The following is a 26,309-nucleotide window of genomic DNA, read 5'->3' as shown; positions in this document are numbered from 1 at the left end:
TAACATTGGGGGATTTTTGGTAAATAGCTAGCTGATTGAGTTAATGAGTTTGACTAGTTGATAGTATTAGCTTATTGTGAAAAAATATTTGTTAAATTAGTGGTTAGCTAATAGTTGATTACATGCAAAATGACTTTTAAAAAAATATGATAAGAAAAGCTTTTTTTGAGCAGTTTTTTGAATTTAATTTTTAACACTTTGGAACAATGAGCTGTTACACAATAGCTAATTAATCAAACACTCATATTAATTGTTTAATCAAGTCAAACATTTACTTACACAAGGTATCACTTAATATATAATTTTGAAAAAAAGGGGTTCAGAACAAAAAAAAACTTGGCTAAAAAAAAAAAAAAAGAGTTGATGTGATTTCATTGAAACTTGAGAGTCCATGTTACTATGTTAATTAGTTTATCGCAATGAATGTGATCTTTTTATTAATCTAATGATACATTTAAAAAATTACCTTTATACTATACTGGCCACCTCTGACCCATTCAGTGAAACCGGTTTGGGTTTGAACCATGGAGACATTAGACATATGTTGTCACTTAGTTCTGCTTCACAATGCCAAACATAGTAAGCAGCCTTCTCTCTTCTAGGAGAATTAGTAATGTAATGTTCACATGAATTATATTAGTGTAAAACGAAATGTAAGATTGGGCAGAAGTTGAGTCTAAAATAGAATAAAAGTGGGCTGTACAGAACATGAGTCAAACAATGCTAGAAAATTAAATTCAACCAATTAAATCATCTATTTCATAAAATTATTTCGTTTTTAAAAAAAATTGTCAAATAGGTTTTTAACTTTATAGGAGAAGTGAATTAAGTTCCTAATGAACTTTTAAAAGTAGCAATTAAACACATCATTTCATGATTTTAGTGCATCTATATGGAGCTACATAGGAGGTTACTGGATTTACGTGAATTAACCGATTATTTTTGGGTCTGAGTGCATGAAAATTACGAGTTGATGTGTTTAATAATTATTTTTAAAAGTTTGAAGGTTTAATTGATTTTTCTTATAAAATTCAAGGGCCTATTGAATTACTTTTCCATTCGTTTTATCTATTTCTCTCTCTTCTTTTTTTTTTTTTGTTTTTTTTGTTTTTTGTTTTTTGTTTTTTCTTAATATTTTATTATAAACATGAGACTGTTTCTTAAGTACTCTTAAGTCTTTAACAATTAAGCCATGCTAATTGCTAAGTAAAAATTTTGAGGTATAATAACGTTAACATATTTGGATGAAAAATGCTTTGGATTGTACATTTTTACCACGTTTTTGCTCACGTGAGCTCAACTAATTAAGCTAAAGTCTTTACATTATATAGGTCACCATCGTCGTATCCAGCAGGCAAACTAGTGGCTACAAGTTAGACTAGTTTGAATTGGCTCTCAACTCCTAGCTTGCTAGCTACAGGATACAATATGTGAATCAAAATTTGAACTCTTTAAAACTAGATAGATGAAAATAATTGCAATATAATCAAATTGTTTGGATTATTTATTTGAAGGAAAATAATTTTTGATCGGAATTCATATCCTTAAATTCATACATATAGACCGTCGAAGATTTAGATGAGTACACATCTCCGGTAAAAAGTGTGGACATATTCATCTACACTCCATCTTGAAAAATCAAATATGCTAGAATCTTATCATTACTAAATTTTCAATAATTATGAAATTGATCAAGACAAGCCGTTCACATCCCTCTCTATTTTTCAGTATAGATATAGTAGCCCTGACATATGCGATGTGGGAATCACATCTAATGTGGTTGGCTCCTTGTGGACACCAAACACTTGTCCTTTCACTTAATATGGGCGGCTGAATCAGTGATTTATCACCTCCACAAATCTTGTCAAGTTAGAATGTAGGGCTCACTATCAAAGATTTTAACCTTTGTGAACAATTTTCTTCTACACCCACTCTCCTAACTCTTCTCCACTCACAAATTTATGACACCAAGCTAAGTCTATTCGAATATTGACTCTTGAACATCTTGAGTTAACTAAATCTGTCAAATACAATTACGATTTTGCATTGTCTTATCTCCTCATTATCAGGTCCATATATAGTATTCTTATTTATTTCAAATCTAACGTATAATTGAACTAAACCTTAAAATTTGCACTCCAATATATAGATGGTCTCGTCAAGGCATCAAACATTATCTATCAGTCCTCAAATTTGGGATGTTTTAATTTTACACTTGTCTGCTTTCCTTATTGTAAATTCATGACTTTATTAATTAAATATGCAGCTTATAGCAACAATGAATGAATAGTCTCATCTTCGCATAGCATGCAGTCTGATCTACTTAATTATTAATTAGTTTGATAAAGAAATTAACATCCTTTTTGACTGGCTTCAATTCTTCTCAAGGTGTGAATGGTATTAATTAATGTTCAAAGTGTGCCTTTTCATGACTTTGAAATTTGAATCACCAAAATGTTTGACTAGATGACAATACTTCTAGAATGACCCAAGGACAAAAGAGGAAGGAAAACTCCACTAGAGTACTATTCCTGGTCTAGTAGATCTCTTTCCCCGGCTCTCATTCTGAATAGTTTCGAGTAATTCTTTTTCCCCACGATACTTGAATCAAGATTCTAACTCTATCACAAAGTTAAACTTAAAAGTGGAGGTTTAGCTCCAATTCAACTTAAGTACTTCTCTATAATCTCCTATTGAATCAGTATGGAATTGTATAAGTTGATGACGATATCTCTATAGGTTACTCAACAAGAAAGCATACATAATTTAACAATTTTCAGTCCAAGGTTTCATAATACAAAAATTCAAACCAAGTAGAATTATGTGATTGTATAGCTCAATCCAAAAGTTCAGCCTATTGGTAAGATTGAGAACTTCTTGAATAATTTAACCACTATTTCTATAATCTTTTGTAAAATATAATCGTGGTAGGAACTAGGAATATAACAATTTTTATTTTTAGAATATGTTCAATTTTTGTGGTGTTGAAATTTAGGTTACGTTGGAGATGTTGGTTTCACACACGTAAAGAAGCTATATAATTAGCACATGCACGCACACATACGTAAAGCCCAAAAGCTAGTCGCAAAGAAAGATTCTGCCCATGGAATTAAGATTCGTAAGTAGAAAGATCCAAGTTCTTTTGAGTGACTTTAGACTGCTATTTTTTTTTCCCTCTAATTCAAATGTGATTTATAACTAATGAATTGAAACACCACTTCCAACATAACTAAAAGAAAAAAAAATTATATAGAGCAATAATTATAGACTGAATCTACCAGACATAATTAATGGACTAAAATTATGTCATTTCCTTTCATATATATATATATATATATATATATATATATATATATATATATATATATATATATATATATATAAATGAAAAATAAGTGTTATTGAATTTTTATGTATTATTTTAGAGGTAATTAAAGTCGATAAAGTCTTGTTTTAAATGAAAAATTTTTAAATAAGATTTTTTAAGTGATGCAACTTATAATAGAGCTAACTTGTTTGGTCCATTATTAGTTCAAATTTGTGATGAAAATTTTCTCAAAACAAAACTACTTTGTACATTAAATTTCTTCCATGGTGATATTTTGCCTATTAGTAAAGATTACATATATAAATTGGGAAAATGATGATTTTAATTCCCGTATTTTAGGTGTTTTAATGTCTTTGTTGATTAGTCAGATTCTTTGCTCTTTTTCTGTACTAGTGCTTTAATTTATCTAGAGTATATGTTTTCTTTTTTCTTGGTGAGGTAGCAATTAACTTTATCCGATCCCTAGGCTTAATTGTAAGAATTGCTAACTTCGTCAAATAATGCATGCCCATCCAACTAGTCACTCATGCCATACGCTTGAAGTTGGCCTTCATATATCCTCTTATTTTGGCACCCTAGCTTGTTGAAGACATTAAAGAAATAGCTATGAACTTTATTGATATTACTTTTTTTTTTTTTTTTTTTTTTTTTTTTTTTTGCTTAAAATGTTTTGCAAATATGTATGTTCACATTTTTGCTAGAGACACCATTTCTATGTCAGGCTTTGGTGAACGATTGTTTACTCTTTTTTTTTTTTGTTTTTTTTTTTAAGATGTAACTTAATTTTGTTGATTTGAATGGTCAATATAAGTTTTTCCTTAAAGAAAAAGTCACTATCAGAAAAAAAAAAAAAAAATTGGCATACACATAGAAGTAATTGTCTCGAGTCTAAATCAAGTAACTCCATACTGAAAACAAGAATGAGATAATAAAGACAATGAGAGAGCTAAACATCTTGTGCTCAGATGACATGTAGTGACATCTTCCATGTGGGAGGTTATGAGATCGAGCCTCAGTGTAGGTGTTGTTAACGTACACTTTGTGCAATGTACCCCTGTGTGACCCGTATTTTTGAATCTACTGCGCATGGTGAACACGTTTCGACAGCGTAACTATTGCTGGCCACGAGGGTCCTTCAATCCGCACCTTGCCCGGGCCTTAGCTTGTTCTTCAGTATTTTACACACCTTGCTAAGTCCTTTGCATCCCGCCCGAACGGCCCTTGCTCCCTTGGTCTCACACACTTTAACTTCTCTTTTTAGACCGTACTCGATATATATATATATATATATATATATATATATATATATATATATATATATATATATATATATATATATATATATATCATCCTACTTAAAAGTTGCATTTTATATGCAACAAAACAATAAAGGGGTTAACATTTTACATAAATGTAAAATGGCCATGGCCACAATAGCAGGATCAAAATGACTATATCATCAAAACACATGAACCAAAATCACTATTTTAATTTCCTTAATTTCCTTATATAAATATAAATACATAATAAGTTAGTTTAAGTTCATATTTCACCTGCTATTCTATAAGATATATGTTTAAAATATAAATAAATAAATATAATAGATTCATTATATATATATATATATATATATATATATATATATATATATATATCTACAAATTTAATAAGAGCGAATAATGTTAGGTCCTTAACTGGAACAAAAAAAATGTCAGTACTAATTGTTTCTTAAAATGAATGGTTCATATTATTTTGATTTTAGTATTTTTTAATGATTTTCCTTATTTACCCTCTATTATATTATTTTCTTCCCTTAAATAACCCTAAATTCCGTTAGTTTAAACTTTAGTAACGGAATATTCCGTTAACTATTTATTATTCTTAACATACTCTTAATTTATATAAGGTCTTAGGTTCGAACCCCATCCCAAGTATAGTTGGCATAATTGTTAAACATATATTATGAAATATGAATATTATATTTGTATAAAATACTTGATAAATAAATAAATATGTTATTTATTTATTTATCAAGTATTTTATACAAATATAATAAATATTAATATTTTGTTCAATACTTTCACATGATTACCTACGACACACATCTCACAACACATGAAACATGTAGGGAAAAAAACTACCACTACTAAATATCAATAGGTGTTTGTACGTTAAAGAGTTCATATTACAACTAAAATCTCAGTCATATACACAGCAAGGCAAATCTAAACTTCCTACACCCTAATCTCATTGCATGATGAATCCCTCTATGCTTCTACCAGTAATCTAATTGCACATGACACACTACCAATAAAAAAATAAAAATAAATAAATAAATAAATAAATAAATAAAGAGGACATGTACTGAACTCTATGTTCATAATTACTGAACTTCATATTCATAATTATTGAACTCTATATTCACAATTACAGAACTCTATGTTCATAATTACTGAACTATATGTTCATAATTATAAAGGTATATATTCATAATTTTTTAACTTCATATTCACAATTATTGAATCTCTATATTCATAATTACAGAACTATATGTTCATAATTATGTTCACAACTCTATGTTCATAATTATAGAACTATATGTTTATAATTTTTGAACTATATATTCATAATTATGGACAATTTTAGATCCGTGTCCACCTTGCAAGGTGGACACGGTTCCACAACATAATTTGCCCACTTTATTGCTTTTATTACTTAAATTAAAAAATAAATTAGTAACTACAACAAAAAAAATACATACGCATTTAATTAATTTAGAATTAGATGTCTCACAACACATGAAACATGTAGGGGAAAACTACTACTACCAAATATCAACATGTGTTTGTAAGATAAATAGTTCATAGCACAACTAAGATCTCAGTCATATACACAACAAAACAAATCTAAAACTTCATACTCCATAATCTCATTGCATGATGAATCCTTCTATGATACCACCAATAACCCAATTGCACATGACACACTACCAATAACAAATAAATAAATAAATAAATAAATAAAGACATGTACCGAAGATGAAAACAATAACAATGCTACCCAAAAGAGAATTAGAAAAATTTAAACCAAAAAGAGTATTTATTTAGACTATCGATTTTAGACTTAGTACTTAGATTAGCGTTATTACAAAGTTGCAAACATTTATTTTTGTGACAGTTATATATAATCAACATCTCATATATTATCTTGCATTTATATACTTTAAATTACCGATTTAAATAAACAAATTCAACATTTATTTACTTATGTATGAACATCTTCTATATAATATTTCATTAATATACTTTGAAATACTTATTTAAAAATAAGTATTGGGCATTATCCTATTCGCGCAAAGCGCGTAAAAAAACTAGTATATATATATATATATATATATATATATATATATATATATATATATATATATATATATATATATATAGAGAGAGAGAGAGAGAGAGAGAGAGAGAGAGAGAGAGGTGGAAGGTGGGATGCATGCACTGAGATATGATAATAGTTTTTTTTAAGCATAAGTAGGTAGTACTGAGATTTGACTAAAATTTTGTCAAAAAGAGCATTTAGCCTCCATATATGTCTCCCCCTCCCCTCACATGGAACCCAATTACTACTACTAATTAAGCTACCTAGCTACAAACCTAATCCGCGTAAAGCCTTAACCTTCTAATTATCTTAATCCTACCTAATAAACTAACACCCACTTTGATGGGCCAACCTATGTGAAATTTGAGGCGGCAAATTATGGTCGGTTTGTTTACCAGAGAAATTCTTCAATTTTTTAAATATATGAAAAGCAAATAAAAAATAAGTTTAATTACGTATACATTTAATCAATTTAAAAGTGAAAAATAGAGAATGAAAAAAAAAAGTGAAATTGAAGAATTAAAGTAAATATGCATAGTCGTTGATGGAGATATATGAAGTGTATGTTGTACAAATAGACTAGTCTGACTAGTTATAAACGATTCTCGACCTCTTAGTCGATCATCACTATCTTGAAAGTTAAATTATTGTGTTCCTTGCTTTAACTCTATAAATACTGCACTCTACTGACTTGACAAAAATCTGACTTCTTTAAAACTATAGTATACACTTCCCTACTTAATTAAGTATTACCTTTCGAGCGCACTTGTGACTTGAAATTGTACTTGACTTCATTAATATAATTAATAAAATCATCATTTTACTTCACTATTTCTCTATTACAGACAGTAATACTTCAATTCATTGCGTATAGCCCTTAAACTATTTACGCTATCAGTCATTGTAGAATAATATTTGTGCATATATGCAAAATTTGAACTAGTAACGTGGCTTCATAATATCATATTTTCATTAAATATATGTAAACTAATTGAACAATTTTATGGCAAACAAATTAAAGTTATGTAAATAAATGTTTAAATTTATTATATGCATTTAATTAACTACTTATATCTTTAAAATTTGATGATCCATGCACGAAGCTAGCTTGCTTGGTTTCTTTGTGAAAAGGGGTTGGAAGAACGTGGCATTCAAAAACATGAATTCTTTATCTATTTGCAAGCACATGGCTTTCCATTTTTATTTACTAATTAATCAATCAAATTTAATTAATAATTATATTTTTATATTTATCTATGTTTTTGGCTTCTAGCTTCCTTAATAACGTCAAAAAATCCCAATTTTAAACGAACACCCATTTTTAACTCAAATTGGTCATTTGTGCAGTTGTTGAGTTCTTGATTGTTCCTCTCGGCGTGGTTTATTAGTTTGCTAATAAGAATGTATGATGATCACCCCAAAAAAAAATTATTATTAGTGTATGATGATCAAAATCAAGCATTTGTTACTACATCAAAAATTATGACTAGTAGCAAAAATATAATTTTATTTTCTAATACTTGCGTAACAATGAGCACCATGTTTCAATGACATGGTGCTGAATTAGTTTGGCACTCTAAGCCGTCGTCCAATACTTTAACCATTAACTAAACCAAAATTGCTATTTTACAAGTAACCAAACTAAAATATTTCCGTTACATCAATGAATTGATTATCTGAAATAATAGTAGTCAAATATTAAAAATCTTTAAAATCATAAATAAAAATTAAATATATAATTCAGTTATATTTTTAGCACTTTGATAAGAGGCTAAATGTTCATATTTTCATCTTACATTTAAGCTTATTTTTCTTGCCATTTTTTATAATTTTGCCCAAAGTGTTCCTCATTTGATTCATTTGTGTGTTTAGGTGTAATTCTTGATGATTTAGATGCATTGAATGATTTTGGAGCATTTTGGATGCATGTAGAGTCAATGGAGCCAATGACATGCTATGAAGATGATGGCAACACCTTTTGGAGAGCCAAAGAGTGGTGTTTTCATTGATTTTGATCACATGGACAAACCAAGGTAAACGATGAGCAAAATATTAAAGCGTTGAAATTCTAGCACAACAAGGCCACTGCTCAAACTGCACCATTGGAAAGCCATCTTGAAGGGCTACAACTTTCATGAAGATCATAAAGGCCAATTCTAAGGTTTCAGGGGTAAAAAGTTGCCTAGAAGTCAAATAAACTGCACAGAAATTTTGCCTGTCGATAGGCACGGGATTTGCCATGGTCGTGCCTAGATTCCAATGTGTATTATTTTCTAGGAACAAGATCAACCGTTGTCGTGCCCATGCCCGTGCCTACCGTATTCTGCTTGTATTTAACTTCGTTTTCAGTAATTTTAACATGATTTTGACCCATGGTTGAACCCTAACTACTCTCCTTCATTTCCTTCTATATTTTTAGGTTAGATTAAGCTTAGATTTAGGTTCTTTAACATTTTAGATGCTTGTAATAAAAGATTTGAAGCTTGGATTCCAATATTTCAAGATTGTTCTTCCATTTTAGTAGATAAGTTTCTAATTATTTCTTTCTCTTTGCTTTATGCTATATGTGCTTTATTCTTGTGTATTTATGATGTTTATGTTCAATATATGTGAGTAATTAGTTTATGGACTTGAGTTAGAGTTTTATTATCTATCTTGATGTTATATTATTGATTATTGCATAAAGGATTTTTGCCTACCTAGGGTTCATGAGTTTATACTGGATTTGTGTTTGTATCTTGTTAATCATTGGTGTACAACATTCAGTAGCATGCTTTTGGAGGAATTTTGGTCGTCACAACGAGAGTTTTGTCAAGATTTCGAGCCACTCCTTACCTAAACCCGATTTTTTTATATGAAAATAGGGAAAATTGGGGCTTTAGGCTTGGAATTGATACGTCATGAGAGCGGAAAGTGACTTACAGACTATGATTCCTACGTGCATTCTCTCAATTCCTGGGCTGTATGATTTTCTCACAATCCTTAGATTGTGTTTTGCATGTAGATGATAATGCTTCCTAACTTGAGTCTTTTTTTTTTTTTTTTTTTTTTTAAATCCGTGTTCATCTCTTATTTGTATGTGTTTACTCCATCTTGTTTGGTATTGCTTAGCTTATTGTTAATTTTCTAAGGCTAGTGACTAGTTTCTTGGGATTGCATACTATGTGTCATAACCCCCAATCTCAGAGAACGATATAATACTCGTATTCACCGTGAAAATATCTTACATCACACTTCAATCCATAATCTCATAACACAATATATACACACATATACATATACACAAGTAAATTTTGTTGGTTAACCAATCAATTAATTCAATTAATCAATAGTATCAAACCGAAACATTGAATTAATCAATAGCCTAATAATTTTTTTTTTAATTTTCAAACCGTTAAAAAGACTAATATCTCGATTAAAAGAAGTGAAATGAACTATATCGGTTCAATTGATTAATTGATTTTACACCGAAATTTATGCAATCGGATTAATCAATATGCTACCCTTAATTTTAAAAATTTCATACCATTAACAAAATCAATATTCAGTTAAACAAAGATAATCGAATTATATCAGTTCAGCTCTCATGTGGAGCTTGAACTTGGAACCTTTTGATTATCAAACGTTCAAGTCATGCAACTGTTTGACCAATTTGACTGAGATTGCCCCTTTTTTTTAATATTAGCATTTGATTATTAATAAGTCTTTCTAACATATATTGGGGTTCTATTTTATGAGTTTGGACAAATCTTTTTTTTTCTCAAAATTATTTTATGTATATATAATAGAATGAGCTAATTATGAGTACTAGGTTAGAGAAAAGAGATCCTTAATAAAGGAGAATATATTGAATGTGATTAAATCATAGAATTAATCATAATACATTCATGAATGAATATGATGGAAAAGTTTGATGATGTTAATAAATGATGAAAATGATAAAATTGTTGGCATAAGAACTAATAAGTGGTTCAAAGTAAAGTGTAATGGGGCCAATGATAGCATGCTACTCACACTTCTTCACACAACTCGATCTCCCATCTCTCGAATGATGATTGAATTTCATTAACAATCATGAGATGAGTCCTCTTCCAAGTATGGTCTTAACCATATTAAATTAGGACCAACTATGATTATCTTGTGATTTTAAATATAATCATAAAAATATAATGGTTGTGGACCTTGGTCTTTTGGAGCAGTACATGATTAGTGTATCTGGTCAAGCTAAGTGAAAGGTCGGCAAATTATATTAATTATTTGCATTAGTTTAGCAAGTACGGTAGTGAGTTTTGAAATAAATTTATCAATATTTTTTTATTTTTTTTAAATCAAAATATGATTTGTTATGGTTACAAAATCAACTGTTAAATAAATTATGCACACTATAACATATCAACAAACGAAAGACGAACCGTCTATCTTTATAAAAAAAGTAGTAACGTATAAACATAATATCACTAAATTTACTCCTAATGAAACTCAAACTGATCCTTAACCTATATAATTGTTATGGACATCTTAAAATAATGTTTATAGCGCCTTATAATGTTTTTTTTTTTTTTTTTTTTGGTGACGAGAGAAACTTGTAATTACTATACGAGAGTATGCACTAGGTAGGGATGGTCCTCGCTGGCCTGCCAAAGCCCGCCATTTTGACATGGCGGATTGTAATACGGCTCATAAAATTCAAATCCCGACCCACCTTTTTTGCTTGGCGGGATAGGTTAACCCGACGTGCTAAGTCCGTTTTGACGACTCTAATTCAAGATCAAAGGTCCAGATTAGTTTTTAGTTCTCATGTGGCCGGGCGGAGGGATTCTAATTCGATTATGAATATATATATATATATATATATATATATATATATATATATATATATATATATATAAATTCAAATCCCACCACCCTATTAGCTAGATTTACCATATTAAATATATTATACTATAGAAATTGTAAAAAGGTATACTGAATCATGTCCACATGCAACAGAGAAATAATAGTCGAATTTAATTAATAATCTCCATTTGGTGTGAGAAATTTCTCACAATTAAGATTATGTTTTTATAAATATATGGAGGGAAGTGCATGTTATTAATCATGTTCTACATTGATTAGCGGTGGGTTCATGTGATGACAATCTCTTGACTGATAACAAGACACCAATATTAATCATGCCACTACTTTCCACTAATTAATCATTTCTTGATTTTGATTCTTCCTAAAACCTAGTTAACAAAAATCATGTTCCCCCATAACTTTCTTGCTACTTCAAATGGATTGGCTTAAATTAAGGTAAGTTTAAAGGTATAGCTGATAATTTTTAACACGAAGATAATATAAAATCAAACATAAAAATAATGAGTTAGTGTTTAGTTGTTTTGATGTATCTTAAGTCATTAACATGTTTCACGAATTTTAAGAGTTATTAACGAATTTTGATCAATTCTAATATGTATTGTACTATATGTATGAAATCGATGCACATTATATACAAAGGAACTAATAAAGACGTGTTTATTAATTAGAGAAGTTTTTCATTTTTTTATGAAAAAAATAAAAAATGAGAGAAGTGAAAACGAAAAATACATTTATTTGTACAATATAAAAACATAAAACAAAGAACGAAAAAAAAAATAAAGAATTGAAATAAACACAAGCTAAACCTGGCGTCACCATTTCAAGTCCATACCTTAACATACAACCTATTAAAAGATTTTACACCTCAATTACCAATTCAACAAAATACGAGTGAACCATATACACCGATGACATATATTGTTGACATTCTTAACCCTAAATCAATTGAGTTGCCCATGATCTTGTGGTCAAATAAATGTCACCTGCCTATAACTTTAAATTAAAATATTATGACCCTATTTGGTAATATAATTAGTTTATCAGCCAATTTTGACTTATTTGACCACTATTAGCTGTTTGATTTGGTTAAACAACCAATATAAATACGTGTTTGATTAATTAGTTTTTTGTAACAACTTATTGCTTCAAAACGTTAAAATTCAAAAAACTGCTCAAAACAGCTTTTTCGATCAGCGTTTTGAGAAAGTCATTTTGCATATAACCAGCTAATTTATCAAACACCTTTCTATAATCAGCTAATGCTGTCAACTAATCAAAGTCACTAACCCAATAAGCAAACAGCTATTTACCAAACACGTACTCCTGATAATATTTGGAACCATAAAATTATATAAAATGTGATACGTGGGAGACATGCATGCGGTGCAAAGCAACAAAAACGACCCCTAATGGTATAGGGTAACATGAAAGTAGTATAGGAAAATGAATGAATCCATTTGAGCAGTTATAGAGAAGAAAAGTGAAAAGCTATCATCACCTGAATGCTCTCCTTAAATATAATCCCATACTTGTACTACTACGCTCAACATAATCTCATTATGATCTTTGTTAAGATTTTTTCCCCCTTTTTTTATTTATTGTTTTTTAAGGGGGTGGGGGGGGGGGACTTTTCTTGATTAAATTATTTTAATCAAGAAAAATTAATATTAAATAGTTAAATAAAAATACTTCACCGAAACTGCTAAAGTGCTAATTAATTAAGTACTCCATAGGTGTTAATGACTTATTGATCTAATGATAAGTTTGGTCACAGAGGTGAAATTTGAAAACAATGATTCGAGATTAAGTCTCACCAGCAGTAGTGTGTAGGAACAATCTCTTAAAAGTGTTAGTGCCCTTTCTATTTATATTGGTAGATATAATATATTTTTTATTAGTATTCAAAATTTCTTTATAACTGTATTTTGTACCCATCATAGCAATAAAAGAAAATAATAAAGAGTGGTACTATCTCTGAGAGACAATAATGGGGGACATGGTGTGTAGAAGAAAAATATATATATAAATAAATTATTAAAGGCGAAAAAAAAAATTAAAAAGGGGGGCATGATATATGATGCATATATAAACACTAAGGCACATGATTCTAATGATTAAACATGCTATATATGATATGATGATCAAATGAGAGTTGCAGTAAAAATTTAAGATTGGTTGGACCCTCCGATCTGACAAATAAAATCGAAGTCTTCGCATTATAAGTATACCACAATAATATGTTGTAGTCCAATTCTTTTAATTTATAACTCAAATAGCCTTGGACCTATATATAGTTTTTATTTAATTGTTCAATTTACATTATACTCCATATATATGTATGTGTTTCATTTATGGAAGAATTCACAATTGTTATCCAAAAGTGCGTTAGTGATGGAGCTTGCTTTATGACCTTAGCCGATAAAAGATCACAAAGAGGTAAACCAACTTAGATTTATCGGTACTTTGTGAGTAAAGCATGCCTTGTATGTTGTAACCTAGTCAGCAAAAGGAATGATCATAAGGAAGTAAACTAATATAAACTAGCATAAGTTTTTTTTATAATTGACCAGCTCATCAAATCAAGAAGACCAATATATAGCTTTATGATGAGTTGGATTTAAACCTTATGATTACCAAACTATCTGTAAATGCAAATGCTATCAATATATGATGAAGACTGTTGTGTGTTCTAAGTAAAATAAATAAACTATTGATATTATGAGCAAATAAAAGTTAAATCCGCTTTAATTTGTATGTGAAGGGTATTTATGGTGGTGTTGCATCCAGATGCTGGTTTAAATTTTGTTAATCATTCTTTTCAAAAGGTTGAACTCTAACCCTTAGGCCCCCCGCACCTAACTTGACAGAGCTAATTTTGTTAATCATTCACCATGAGTCGAAGGTTGGGACATGTTAGAGACAACTCTCCTCGTTTAAGTCAAGGTGTATGACAGAATAATTGGACAAGTACTAGATTTGACCCGAAGCACATTCAGACTAATCCGCAGTAGTCAAAGGAATTAACACATGCAGTTGGTAAGTGGTAACGGTCAAGAGTGAAGTTGAAGAGGTGGAACGGTTCTTAGAGTCCAATATCGCCTCATCAATGAGCGATTATGAGGAGAGCGCGCGACAATTACTAAGGAGCCCAGACACTTATGGGGAGGAGTCGTTGCACTTATTAGGAGGTCATTAGTACCTTTATTGTAGCCGTTACCATTGTACAATATAAAAAGCTGAATTCATGTAACAAGTGGGCGGACACATTCTGATTCTAGATTGAAACTATAGGCAATACAATGGATCTACTTCTTTCCTAATATACTCCGGTAACAATTTTACCGTCAGTGTATATACTAAAGAATGTTAATCTCAACTCATTGATTAGAAAAATATAAGCGTCGTGATATATTAGAGGAAGCTGCCTATTGATTTTCTTAATTTGAATTATTGATAAATTATGAATAACCTAGGTTGGTTTATTTTATTGTGATCTTTTGTTGATTAGAACATCCTCAATAGTGGGGATTTTATTGTGATTTTTGAAAAATTTTTGCAAGTGTGATTACGAAAGAGGAGATGGTAGGAAAGAGAATAAAAGAAAAAAAATAACAAATGTTGATTTTCAAAAAAAAAAAAGGTGAAAGACTGGCCAGCAACGCGCCCAGCTGGCACGTGCAATGCACGCGCCCGTTGGGCGCAATTGTAAGCTTCACGTGTGAAGTGTGAAAGTAATTATAAATTGGTACTGCACGCACTCGTTGGCTGCAATTGTAAGCTTCACGCGTGAAGCATGAAAGTAGCTATAAATTGGTCTGGATCCCACTATTATGAAAAACCGCCTAATTAACAGAGCTCTATGTTCTTCTCTCTCCTCATTATTACCCTTTCATGTTGGCAACTTTTTATTAAAACTTGTGCATAATTCTCTTATTAGGGATGCCCTTAAGAGCACAAAGCGAGATTCACCTAGAGTCCATTGTCCACATTCAAGTAATGACTTTTCCGTAAAGCTTCAATTCTTTCACCAATTTGGTAGTGTATGAGAATAAGAATAGTGGTCAATCAACAATTTGGTACCGGCTAAACCATCCAGGTTTACTTAGCCGGTTAGCTCAAAAGGCAGAATCAAACACTAGTATACAAACATTTTAAAAACTTTATAGATCGTTGAATTGCATCTTGCAATTTACTTTCTCCACTTAAATTTCTGAGCATAGATATCTTTAAAAAATCATTATTATTATTATTATTATTATTATTATTATTATTATTATTATTATTTTATGGGTACATAATCTCTGCTTTATGGTATTGAGAATTAAGAAAGGGATAGGGTGGGACAAGTTCAATGACTCACATACACCAATACACGTACTAGCTTAGTGTAGAATCCTAAGGCCAAAAATTGGGATATATCTCTCCTCTCCTCTCCTCTATATATAATCTCCAGCCTGCAATATTGCTCTCACCATTCACATTTCAGACACAAATATAAATTACACAATAATCCTTCTTCTTCACAAAAATCTAACTTTTCCTTATCTGTCAAACACTGACATATATCCCATCAATCTCTTTTGTTTATGCATGTTTATCCATTCTATATATAGTAAAAATTACTGAAATTTCTGAAGAATTGGAAGCTTCATTCATGGATATGACGACGAACAAGACCAAGTCTTCTTCTTCTTCTTCTGGAAAGACCAGAAAGAGCGCAAGCGGCAGTGGCCAGCAGGCGGAGCCGAGCGGATGCAGATATCTTGGCGTGAGGCGGCGGCCGTGGGGGCGGTACGCGGCGGAGATAAGAGACCCCAACACCAAAGAACGCCACTGGCTCGGCACGTTCGACACGGCTGAGGAGGCGGCGTTGGCCTACGATCGAGCGGCGCGATCCATGCGAGGGAAATCAAGAGCGAGGACTAACTTTGTCTACTCCGACATGCCTCCCGGCTCTTCCGTCACCTCCATTATCTCCCCCGATGAGCCGCAATACGCGGTGTACAATAACGACTTCCCGCATTTCCCGGGGGGTTTGTTTTCCTCCGCTCCCGGCCAAAACGGGGAGCAGCATTATCAGTCCGGTGGTAATGGTAACCACACTGGCGGCGCCGATCAATTCCTGTTCTTCGGCGGCGATCAGAGCGGCGGCGGCGGCGCTCTGCTGGATACCGGCGGTCTAAACGGCGGCTGTGAGTTCTTTCAGGATTACTATTGCGGTAGCAGTAACGGAAACGGCGTGGATGAAAGCAATGCCGCCATGGCGATGGCGGCGGAGCTGCCTCCTCTGCCGCCCGACATCACCACCAGCTGCAGCGGCGGCTACTTCGGCAGCGGCTTCGGCGGCGAAGCTACCAGCAGCGGTGACAATAATGCAGCATACACCACCGTTATGGGCGGAAGCGGCGACGGAGGAGTTTCAGCCTCCGCCGGATGGGATTTTTACGGATACGGCGGCGGCTCATCGGAGATGGCGATGCAACAACCGCAAGCTCCCCCCGAGCTACAGATGAGCTACGGTTCATCGGAATCCGATGGTATAAACATGTTCACGGCCAATTCTTATACTTTCTCATCTTCAAACAACTATGGCGGCTATTGGCTCTAATCTGGTGCGATCGAGTAATTATATATATATTTTTCATCATATCGTTTTCTTCTTCTCCGTTTCATTTCTCCGATCATTCCCGGCCGGCCGGCAACGAACGGTTTCTTGGATTGTTTAATAGGCTGTGGAGTTTGTCTATTTGATCGTTTTTAATGTAATTTGCATTTGCTGATGATGATGATGAGTGCTCATCGAACCTCAAAGGATGGTTCATATTTTCACACTTTATTTTGTATCTATCAAAATTTATATATATATATATTAATATTTGAATTTTGAATGAAGGAATATAATTCAGCATATAGATATATAGTTCACCTGTTGAACAATTGTCTTTTTATATTGGAATGTTCACTAAAAATTGTTTTGTTTTAATGAATTCAACAATAATTATTATTCTTTTACTATTAATGGAATGTTTGTAATTATATTGGTCTAATCAAATTGGTTTAATTCAACATATATTAGCTGATTTGGTGGAACATTCAACACTTGAAAACCCAACAAATCACTACAGGAAACCTAACAAGTGTGAATTGTAATTATTGCATTTTTAATTTAAACTATTGTACCCGCACGGGTTTAGCTCATTGGTTCAGTATGCATTACTTGAGAGAAGAGACCAATGGATGGTTCAGTATACACTATTTGAGAGAAGAGACCAATAGATGCCGCACGAGCTTAGCTCAATGGTTCAATATGCAGTATTATTTGAGAGAAGAGACTAATGGTGTGAGAATTATGAGTTTGGTTTAATTTTCACACTGTGACTGTCGATGTTCGAACTTTGGTCATCCATTGGTCTCTTCTCTCAAATACTGTATACTGAACCATCCATTGGTCTCTTCTCTCAAATACTGCATACTAAACCATTGAGCTAAGCTCGTGCAAATAACCCTCTCAAATACTGTATACTGAACCATTGAGCTAAACTCGTGCGGATAATCAGTGTATTGCTAATCAGATGAGTGATGAGTGCTCTCACATTCAACCAATGTGAGGCACTACCGTCAAAATTGTACCATACACTATTTTTATAGAAGAAAGATGTGTCCTAGTTGTCTCATGTAGGATAAAGCTCCACAAAATGTACAAAAATGTATACTAGACTTTATGTAATTTGTCTTATATTAGGGAGTAGTAGTTGAAAATGCTTCCTCGGTATAAAATACAGTTTTGTCTCTTATGTAATTACCTCTTACGATGCATGAAAATTTTTAACGACAAATGTTTTTATATTTCAGATACATTTTAAATTAAAAACTCACCGAAAACTTTCTAGAAATGTTTTGGAATAGTTTCAGTAATGTAGGTGTACTTTGTACTTTAGAGGTCTAATTATATTGAAAGAAAGGAAAAAAAAAAAAAAAGATTTTGAATAAAAACGTGAGTTCTTATTCCTTACTTTGCCCCTTGTAAATTCTTATATTTCTTTTATTGTGTATATATTTTCACACAATGACACAAGCTAGCAACGGTCTTGAACTAGAGGTACGAGAAACATGTTCTATCCATTTAATATTATTTAAATTTTTTACATTTTAATAACTGAAATAAATAATAATATGGTCACACATCGTCTCGCAAATCTTTATCGATAAAACGGATCGGGTGAATATGCAAATGTAATACTTATATTTGCAAATGTAATATTAAATTAAGAATAAAATGTTTATTTTGTTTGTTGAGGAGGGAATAAAATGTTTGTTATTTATAAGGAAAAATATAATACTTTTGATGATAAATATAATACTTTTTTATTTTGATGTAAAAGTATTACTTTTTTCATCCAAAGTATTATATTTTTCCTTATAAGTAATGTTGCACTTATGGAGGCAAACGTGATACATTTGATGAAAAAATATAATATTTTTACATCGATCAAAATGTAAATGTATTTCATTTCTCCCATATAAGTAATAATCATTTATTCCTGATTTAATATTACATTTGCTAGTATAAATATTACATTTCATCTCGATCTGATCTGATCCGTCTCACTGATAAAAGATGTGAGACGTCTGTCATAAGTTTTTGCCATAATAATAGAAAGACAATGATTGTAAATTGGTAGTGCCAGTTATTATTGGTTCAATCCTATATGCGACCAATAACCGTATAGTTTATAACACCGGCCATTTGACCGCGCACTCATGATTTCTAATAAAAGCGCTACAAATTTTATGAAAGCACATTGTAAGCATATTGTTGGGTTACTTGTCGACGTTACGTTGTCGTTATACTACACATCCTTATTTATGTGATAATTGAGTATTATATTAAGGGAAAGACCCCCTACCCCCAACGAGTAATAGTATATTCCCTTACAAACTACTTCATACTATTCATAATGTATATGCGATAAGGAAGTCCACAACTATTAATTGAGGTAAACCAGACTAGGTTGTCTATAGTTTTTTTTTTTTTTTTTTTTTTTTTTTTTGGAATACTAATGATTTTATTACAAGGTAGTATATGTTCTATACTTTCTCAAACTATTGCAGCCCATAAAGTCAATATCCCATCACCGGGGTTCGATCATGTGACCTTCCCTCAAGGGAGTCACAGAGGTGTCATCTAAGCACAAGGTGCTTGACAGGTAACAAGAAGGTCAATAAGTCGCTCTGATCATGTAGTTGATCAACTCAAACCAAGAATACCAATAGGCCGCTTTGTTGAGAGTCGAACTTATAACCTTGTGGTTACTAAGTCAACAGACTGGTCAACTTAATAGAGCTTACCAATTTAGTTGTTTTTTAATTGGGTGGCCTAATTGCATTTCTTAGTGTAATTTAGTAGTTCACGTAAAAAGTGAAGATTGATCTAATCAATCTATCTGGGTAGATCAACGATTGGGAGTTATTATTGAAAAATAAGGGTAAAAACGTTTAGATTCTTTTTAAAAATGTTAAAAATTTAAAATTTTTCAGTAACTATAAAATTAACCATGTATATTCTTTTTATTAAAATCTTCAACTCCTAACTGTAAGAGAGATTTTTAAGCTCATACCATACATAATTTAATCCCTGTGATCCAATTAAAGAGAAAGATTGATTTTTTCATACGAAAAGGGGTTCAAACTTCCGATATCTAAGGAATGAAACGAAAAGGGGTTCAAACTTCCGATATCTAAGGAATGAAAATGCACGACCATTCACACCAACCAAGCTGGTTTATTGACCCATGAATCCATGACAAAATTGACTAATTCATGGGTAATTAATGAAAACAAATAAATTTTTTAAAAATTTTATTATTATATAGTGATTTTAGTCAAGACAAATATTTGAAATTTTTCTTCTTCTCTTACTTGATCAGTGACAAACAATCCATAATATTTTCCTTTTTTAAAAGAATAATTACTAGTTGATTCATCCATGATATGATGCACTTAATGAGGAACTATGGTTACTATTGTAACATGAACCTGTTAATTTTTAATAAAAATCTCACTCTTGCAGAGCATACCTTGGCCTTCTCTTTTATAGTCTCTCTCTTTTGCTCTTCCACCTCACAAAACCCACCCAAAATTTCCAAAAAAAATAATAAATAATAAATAAATCACTATTATAAGTGCTGTAATATAAGGTCCAAAAGGGTTAAAATGTAGTTAGCCCAAAATAAATGTAGCAATGCTCTTCGAAGAGTTGCTATGAAATTTGCAATGTCAGTATAGTACGTAAAAATATTTTGCCAAGCACCTTGTACTCAGTTAGTACATTTGTGACTCTTTTTGAAAGAAAGTCACATGATTGAATCTCCAGTGGTGGTGAAAAAAAAAATATTGAACAAATACTTGTTTTATCAAGATCTTCCAATTAGACTGGCCTTTTTATTTTGGATCGAAGTTGGATACACTTATGAAAGATTTAATACCCAATATAGTCCTTGACTATAGTGATTTTACTCAATTTAGTCTTAAATGACTTTTTGTGCTTAATTTAGTCCTCGACTTCGATAATTTCACACAATTTAGTCTTTTGTTAAAAATTCTGTTAGTTAAGTGTTGAAAATAGGGTCATAATAGTAATTTCTCATCCTTCATCACATTTTGAGATGATTCATTCTTCTTCGTCTTATTAAGATCCACGCAAAAATACAAATCTTCGTAACCAAATCAACTTCAACCCTAAATAAATAAATATTTGCCTATAGTTTTTTTTTTTTTTTTTAAATTTAGGTTGAAGTTGATTTAGGTACAAAGATTTACATTTCTGCGTGAATCTTAATAAAGGGAAGAATAAGAAATCATCTCAAATGCGATGAAGGATAAGAAATTACCATTATGACCCTATTTTTAACACTCAACTAACATAATTTTTAACAAAGAACTAAATTGTGTAATACAATTAAAGTCGAGGACTAAATTGAGTACAAAAAAGTTATTTAGGACTAAATTGAGTAAAACCACTATAGTCGAAGACTATATTGAGTATTAACTCCTTATGAAATCACTAGATTTTAAAGATTTAGGTAAAAAATCATAACAAGATATACGGATTAAAAGAAAAATGTTGCGATGCTGCATTACCCTCCTAATTTATTGAAAATATTTTCTTCCCATCTACTAATGGGAAGAGCAAAAGAAGCCACTTTAAAAACATTGAATCCCATCATGCTTCCACCAATATAACCAACTACATAATCAAGTAAATTACTAAAGCTGTTATACACACAAACTAACTGGTGCTATGCAACCACAACTCTTTTTTATGACGAGAAAAATTCGCAATCACTATTGGATAGTGTGCACGGGGTAAACCCCACCTTGTAACCCTATCTAGCATAAGACCACAAAGAGACAAACCAGCATAGGTTGTCCATAACTAATCAACTCAAATAAAAAAAATAAAAAAATAAAAAAACCCAAAAACCCATAGACCACTCCCGTTAGGAGTTAAACTTGTAACCTTATAGTTACCAAGTCATGACCAGCTTGGCAGGGTTGCCCCCAAGATGCTCACAACTCTTGACAGAGCAGCAAGCATCCTCCAAGCTAAGAATGAGCTCGAATGGGAAGAAAGTCACCAGCTTTGACTTGGAAACAATATTTAAAGGCATAAATGAGGATAACAAGTGTTCACATTCATAATCCAAGCAGTGGTCATGTTCATGCATCTCCACCAGTTTAAAATTACATATGATAATGGCAATTATTTCATTACAGAACAATGTTGGTGAATTTAGAGTACCTCTTTCCACAGATAATGTGGCAATGACAAAAATATATCCCGAAGAGATCCTGCAACAAAGTGAAAGTGACAAGTGATTTACAATGACATCTGGGTACTAAATATGATAAAAGAAGACAGTATTAAAGACCAAGAAAAAGCAGAGGATGGTAGCCACAAAAGAGTGAAAAGACTAAATACTCTAAAAAGCATATGGGTGTTGCGTAAGTGCAAAAGTTTAGACATATAAACACATGATGTTGGTTGAACTTGTAATAAGAAAACATCATTCTGAAAAGAACAGGATTCATAGTGTAGTTGAAACTAAAGAAACTATAATCAGTAACTATCTTCATTAATTTTTTAATTGCATCAGTGGCGTTCCATTTCTTTAAATCCTTTCTTGTGTGTACAGCATCTGTTTACAAATTTCCTAGTCACAATCTGTCTGAATATTTTTGGCACTTGTTTTCAATTTAAAACTTAAAGTAAAAGGTAGTCGTGCTTTACTGCTATAGACAAAATTGTAAACATTAGGGGGAAAGTATAATCCCACCTAGAAGATGGCTCATGGGTTTAATATTGCATACCTTCCCCTCCCATGGTATAAGTGGATTTCTAATCTTAAAATGATGTATATGTTGAAGTCATTGCTTTTTCCTATGCCTTTGTATTTAACGATATTTAAACTGTTTTGTTGATAAAAGACCAAAAATGGTCATGCCACAATAATACTAGGACTAAAAATAGATGTTCTGATAAAAAGGATTTAAAGTAGACTGCCACCTATAAATCTAGGACCAAAAATGGAATTAAGTCATTAATAAAAATAGCAAGATTTACTAAGTTCTAAGGATCAAATGATGGAAGAACTGGTCTAAAAGTCATTTAAAAGAGACAACACTTTTTCAAACCCATAGTAATTAGTACAAAAATAAACCACTAACCAAGAGAAACCAATGATGCACATTACCAGAACCAAAAGGCAGCCCCCACCAAGTCCACCAACTCATTCATCATATCAACTCAGTATTTCCGCATGAAACCATTAGACTCTTGACTTCAATGAGCAAAAACAGTGTCATTTCGTCTGGGTGGTCTGTCAGGAATACTTCCTGGCTTGAACTTTGAAGCCTCATGTCTAGCAAGTTCAGGAGGCACAGGACTGTTGCTTTGAATGAGCATTTGCTTAAGATCATAGAAGACTTCTGAGTCCTGAAGAGTCAAGAATGTTGTTGCTACACCAGTCTTCCCAGCACGCCCAGTTCGACCAATACGATGGGTGTATGCTTCAATATTATTGGGCATATCATAATTAATTACATGGGCCACATCAGGTATATCAATCCCACGTCCTGCAACATCTGTTGCAACCAACACATTATACCTCTTTGTCCGAAATCCTTCAAGGCTGATTTCCCTCTGTTCCTGTGACTTTCCACCGTGCAATGTTGTCACTCTATAGCCTGCCTTATCCAAATTCTTAGAAACAGTATCAGCCTGTTTCTTAGTGTTGATAAACACAATAGCTGTCTTGTCACCAAGCTCATCCAGTAATTTCTGCAACCTAAAGGTTTTCTCTGATTCCTTGACCATGATAACATGCTGGGTAATAAGGTCAGTAGTCTTGCCAGCAGTACCAATGGTAACAACAACAGGGTTCCTCAAGTACTTTCTTGCCAGCCGTTCCACAGCAGGTGGCATAGTTGCACTAAACATATATGTCGTTCTATATATCTTCTTCTCATCGAGTTCTTCATCCTCATTCTCTGGTTTCAAGTTGCTAGAAGGCATGGCCTCAAGTACACCAACAACTTGTGGTTCAAAACCCATATCAATCATACGATCTGCCTCATCAAGAACAACATAATTACACTGGTTGAGAACACAATATCGTCTCTCCAGGCAATCAAGAAGACGACCAGGGGTTGCAATGACAACCTCACAACCCTGTCTAATCCTAAAACCTTGCTCTTCAATAGACTGCCCACCAACAATAGAAACAACCTTAATACCCAAATAATGTGCAAATTTAACAGTCTCATCCTCTATTTGTTGAGCTAGTTCTCGTGTGGGGGCCATAACAACAGCATATGGACCCTCTGCCTCATTCTCTTCACTCATAGGAGGAAGCCTCGATATATAAGTCAACATAGGAAGAACAAATGCAGCAGTTTTACCTGAACCAGTCTCAGCAACACCAATCACATCCCGTTGCTGAAGTCCAAGGGGAATTGCAGCCATTTGAATGGGAGAGGGGGTCTTGTAGCCAGCCCTCTCAACAGCCTTAAACAGCTCTGGAGTTAACTTGCTTTCTGACCAGCTCCTCATGGGGCGAGGAATCCTGGAACCTTTGTAGGAGATATTGAAATCCTCCCTGAAGATTCTCCAATCTCTCTCTGTCATTTCCTCAAGCTTCTTCTCAGACCAATGGCGATCCACTCTCATGTCAAAAGTATCATACATATCAGCAGCCTGCTCTTTCTTCCTCAGAGCAGCTGCTTCACCTGGAGTCTCCTCAATACCATCCTTCTTGCGGATCTCTTCGCGGAGCTCCCTCTCATTCTTTGCAGCCAGCTTTTTCTGCTCCCTCCGGTCCATCCCAGCTCGAAAACCACGGCCAAAAAGCAGTCTAGCCTCATGAGGGTTTTGGTAGAGTGAGTTCATGTCACGGGAGGTATCCTCAGTGTTCTCCCAATCGAATGAAAAGCGGAACTTCTCACTAGGCTTAATGACTCGTTTCTTAGGTTTCTTAGAGCCCAGATACTGCTCCTTGATGGAATCGAGCTCCTTCTCCCGCTCTCGCTCAGCGAGTTTGTCCAGTCGAGCACGCTCCCGTTCTTTGGCCTCATCCTCGCGTTCCCTTTCGCGCTTCCTGCGCTCTGACTCGCGGTCCCGGTCACGCTCCCTGTCTCTTTCACGTTCTCTATCCCTCTCGCGATCCCGCTCCCTATCCTTATCGCGGGAGGAGCGGTGGTGATCCCTATCGCGGTCGCGGTCGCGATCATGATCGGAAGAGGGCTTATTGTTATCTTTAGCCGAAGAAGCAGCGTCGGTAGAAGGGAGTCTGGCTTGTTGCAGAAGAAGCTCGGCGCGGCGCTTTTGCTCAGCAATTTCTTCCTGGCGGCGCTGAATAGCTAACTGCTCTCTCTGCGCTTTGGTGAGGAAGACGGGCTTCTTCGCGCCATCCACTTTACTTCCTAGCTCATCCAATGACCGACTCATATCGTCTTTCTCTGTAAACGATAACGATGGTTTCGATCTGCGGCTTCGAAAATTCTGCTTCAGCAAACAGAACTGAATGAAGTTGATGATAGTGCGAAGGGATTTCCAATTTTAGGTTTCGAAATTCCGACGACGAGTGTATGGATCGCTTGGATAACAGCACGAGGGGAAACAATGAACACCAAATAAACCCTAGAATTCCCTCCCTATTGGAAAGAAGATACTGATTTCCAAACCCGGACCCGATTTGTGTTCTCTTTTCGGGTTCGGTTTGTCCATTTCTTAGAGCAAAAAGTAAAAAGGAGTATTAGCAAAATGACAGTTTTAGTTCACATGTTTAGTATTGCTTTAGTATCAATTTCAATCTACGATTATTGTTTTAGTGTTAAAATTCATCACGTTGATGGTTTAAGACATGCTGAAATATGAAATTATTAAGAGTATTTTTGTCTTTTTCCGAAATAAGATTCCAATTTGAACATGAATAAAGAGATTTAAGTTTTGAGATCAGTCTTAATTCGCAGTTCTCCTCCTCAAATTAAAGTAGGATGAGGATGAGAATTGTGAATTGGATCGATCTTATGGTTTAAATTCTTTTATTAATTAATACTCAAATTGAGATTTTAAGTTGAAAATGACGTAAATATATTTAAAAATTTTAGATTTCGGCATGCTTTAAACGAATGGGTGATCGGCGTGATGAATTTTGACACTAAAATAATAATTGTGGATTCAAAT

General features: G+C 33.0%; 2 protein-coding genes across 3 annotated transcripts; one reads left to right on the top strand and one right to left on the bottom strand.

Annotated features, from left to right (window-relative positions):
* The first annotated feature begins 16,226 nt into the window (after positions 1-16,226).
* On the top strand, positions 16,227-17,174 carry LOC109175428 (ethylene-responsive transcription factor LEP-like). Its single transcript, XM_019324688.1, has one exon. It carries the CDS (start codon positions 16,227-16,229, stop codon positions 17,172-17,174), a length of 948 nt encoding a protein of 315 aa, XP_019180233.1.
* Positions 17,175-22,237: 5,063 nt separating this feature from the next.
* Positions 22,238-25,811, bottom strand: LOC109176005 (DEAD-box ATP-dependent RNA helicase 21). Of its 2 annotated transcripts, none has more exons than XM_019325407.1 (2): positions 23,294-25,811; positions 22,238-22,417 (listed from the first exon to the last, which is right to left on the bottom strand). In XM_019325407.1, exon 1 carries the CDS (start codon positions 25,569-25,571, stop codon positions 23,409-23,411), a length of 2,163 nt encoding a protein of 720 aa, XP_019180952.1. In that variant the 5' UTR covers positions 25,572-25,811; the 3' UTR covers positions 22,238-22,417; positions 23,294-23,408. The 2 variants fall into 2 exon arrangements, with proteins under 2 accessions (XP_019180952.1, XP_019180953.1); XM_019325408.1 differs by having other exon boundaries at positions 23,320-25,811.
* Positions 25,812-26,309: the final 498 nt, after the last annotated feature.

Source organism: Ipomoea nil, unplaced genomic scaffold (genome assembly GCF_001879475.1).
Source record: "Ipomoea nil cultivar Tokyo-kokei standard unplaced genomic scaffold, Asagao_1.1 scaffold0688, whole genome shotgun sequence".
Classification (NCBI taxonomy): Eukaryota; Viridiplantae; Streptophyta; class Magnoliopsida; order Solanales; family Convolvulaceae; genus Ipomoea; species Ipomoea nil.
This window is presented reverse-complemented; position numbering and strand designations above follow the sequence as displayed.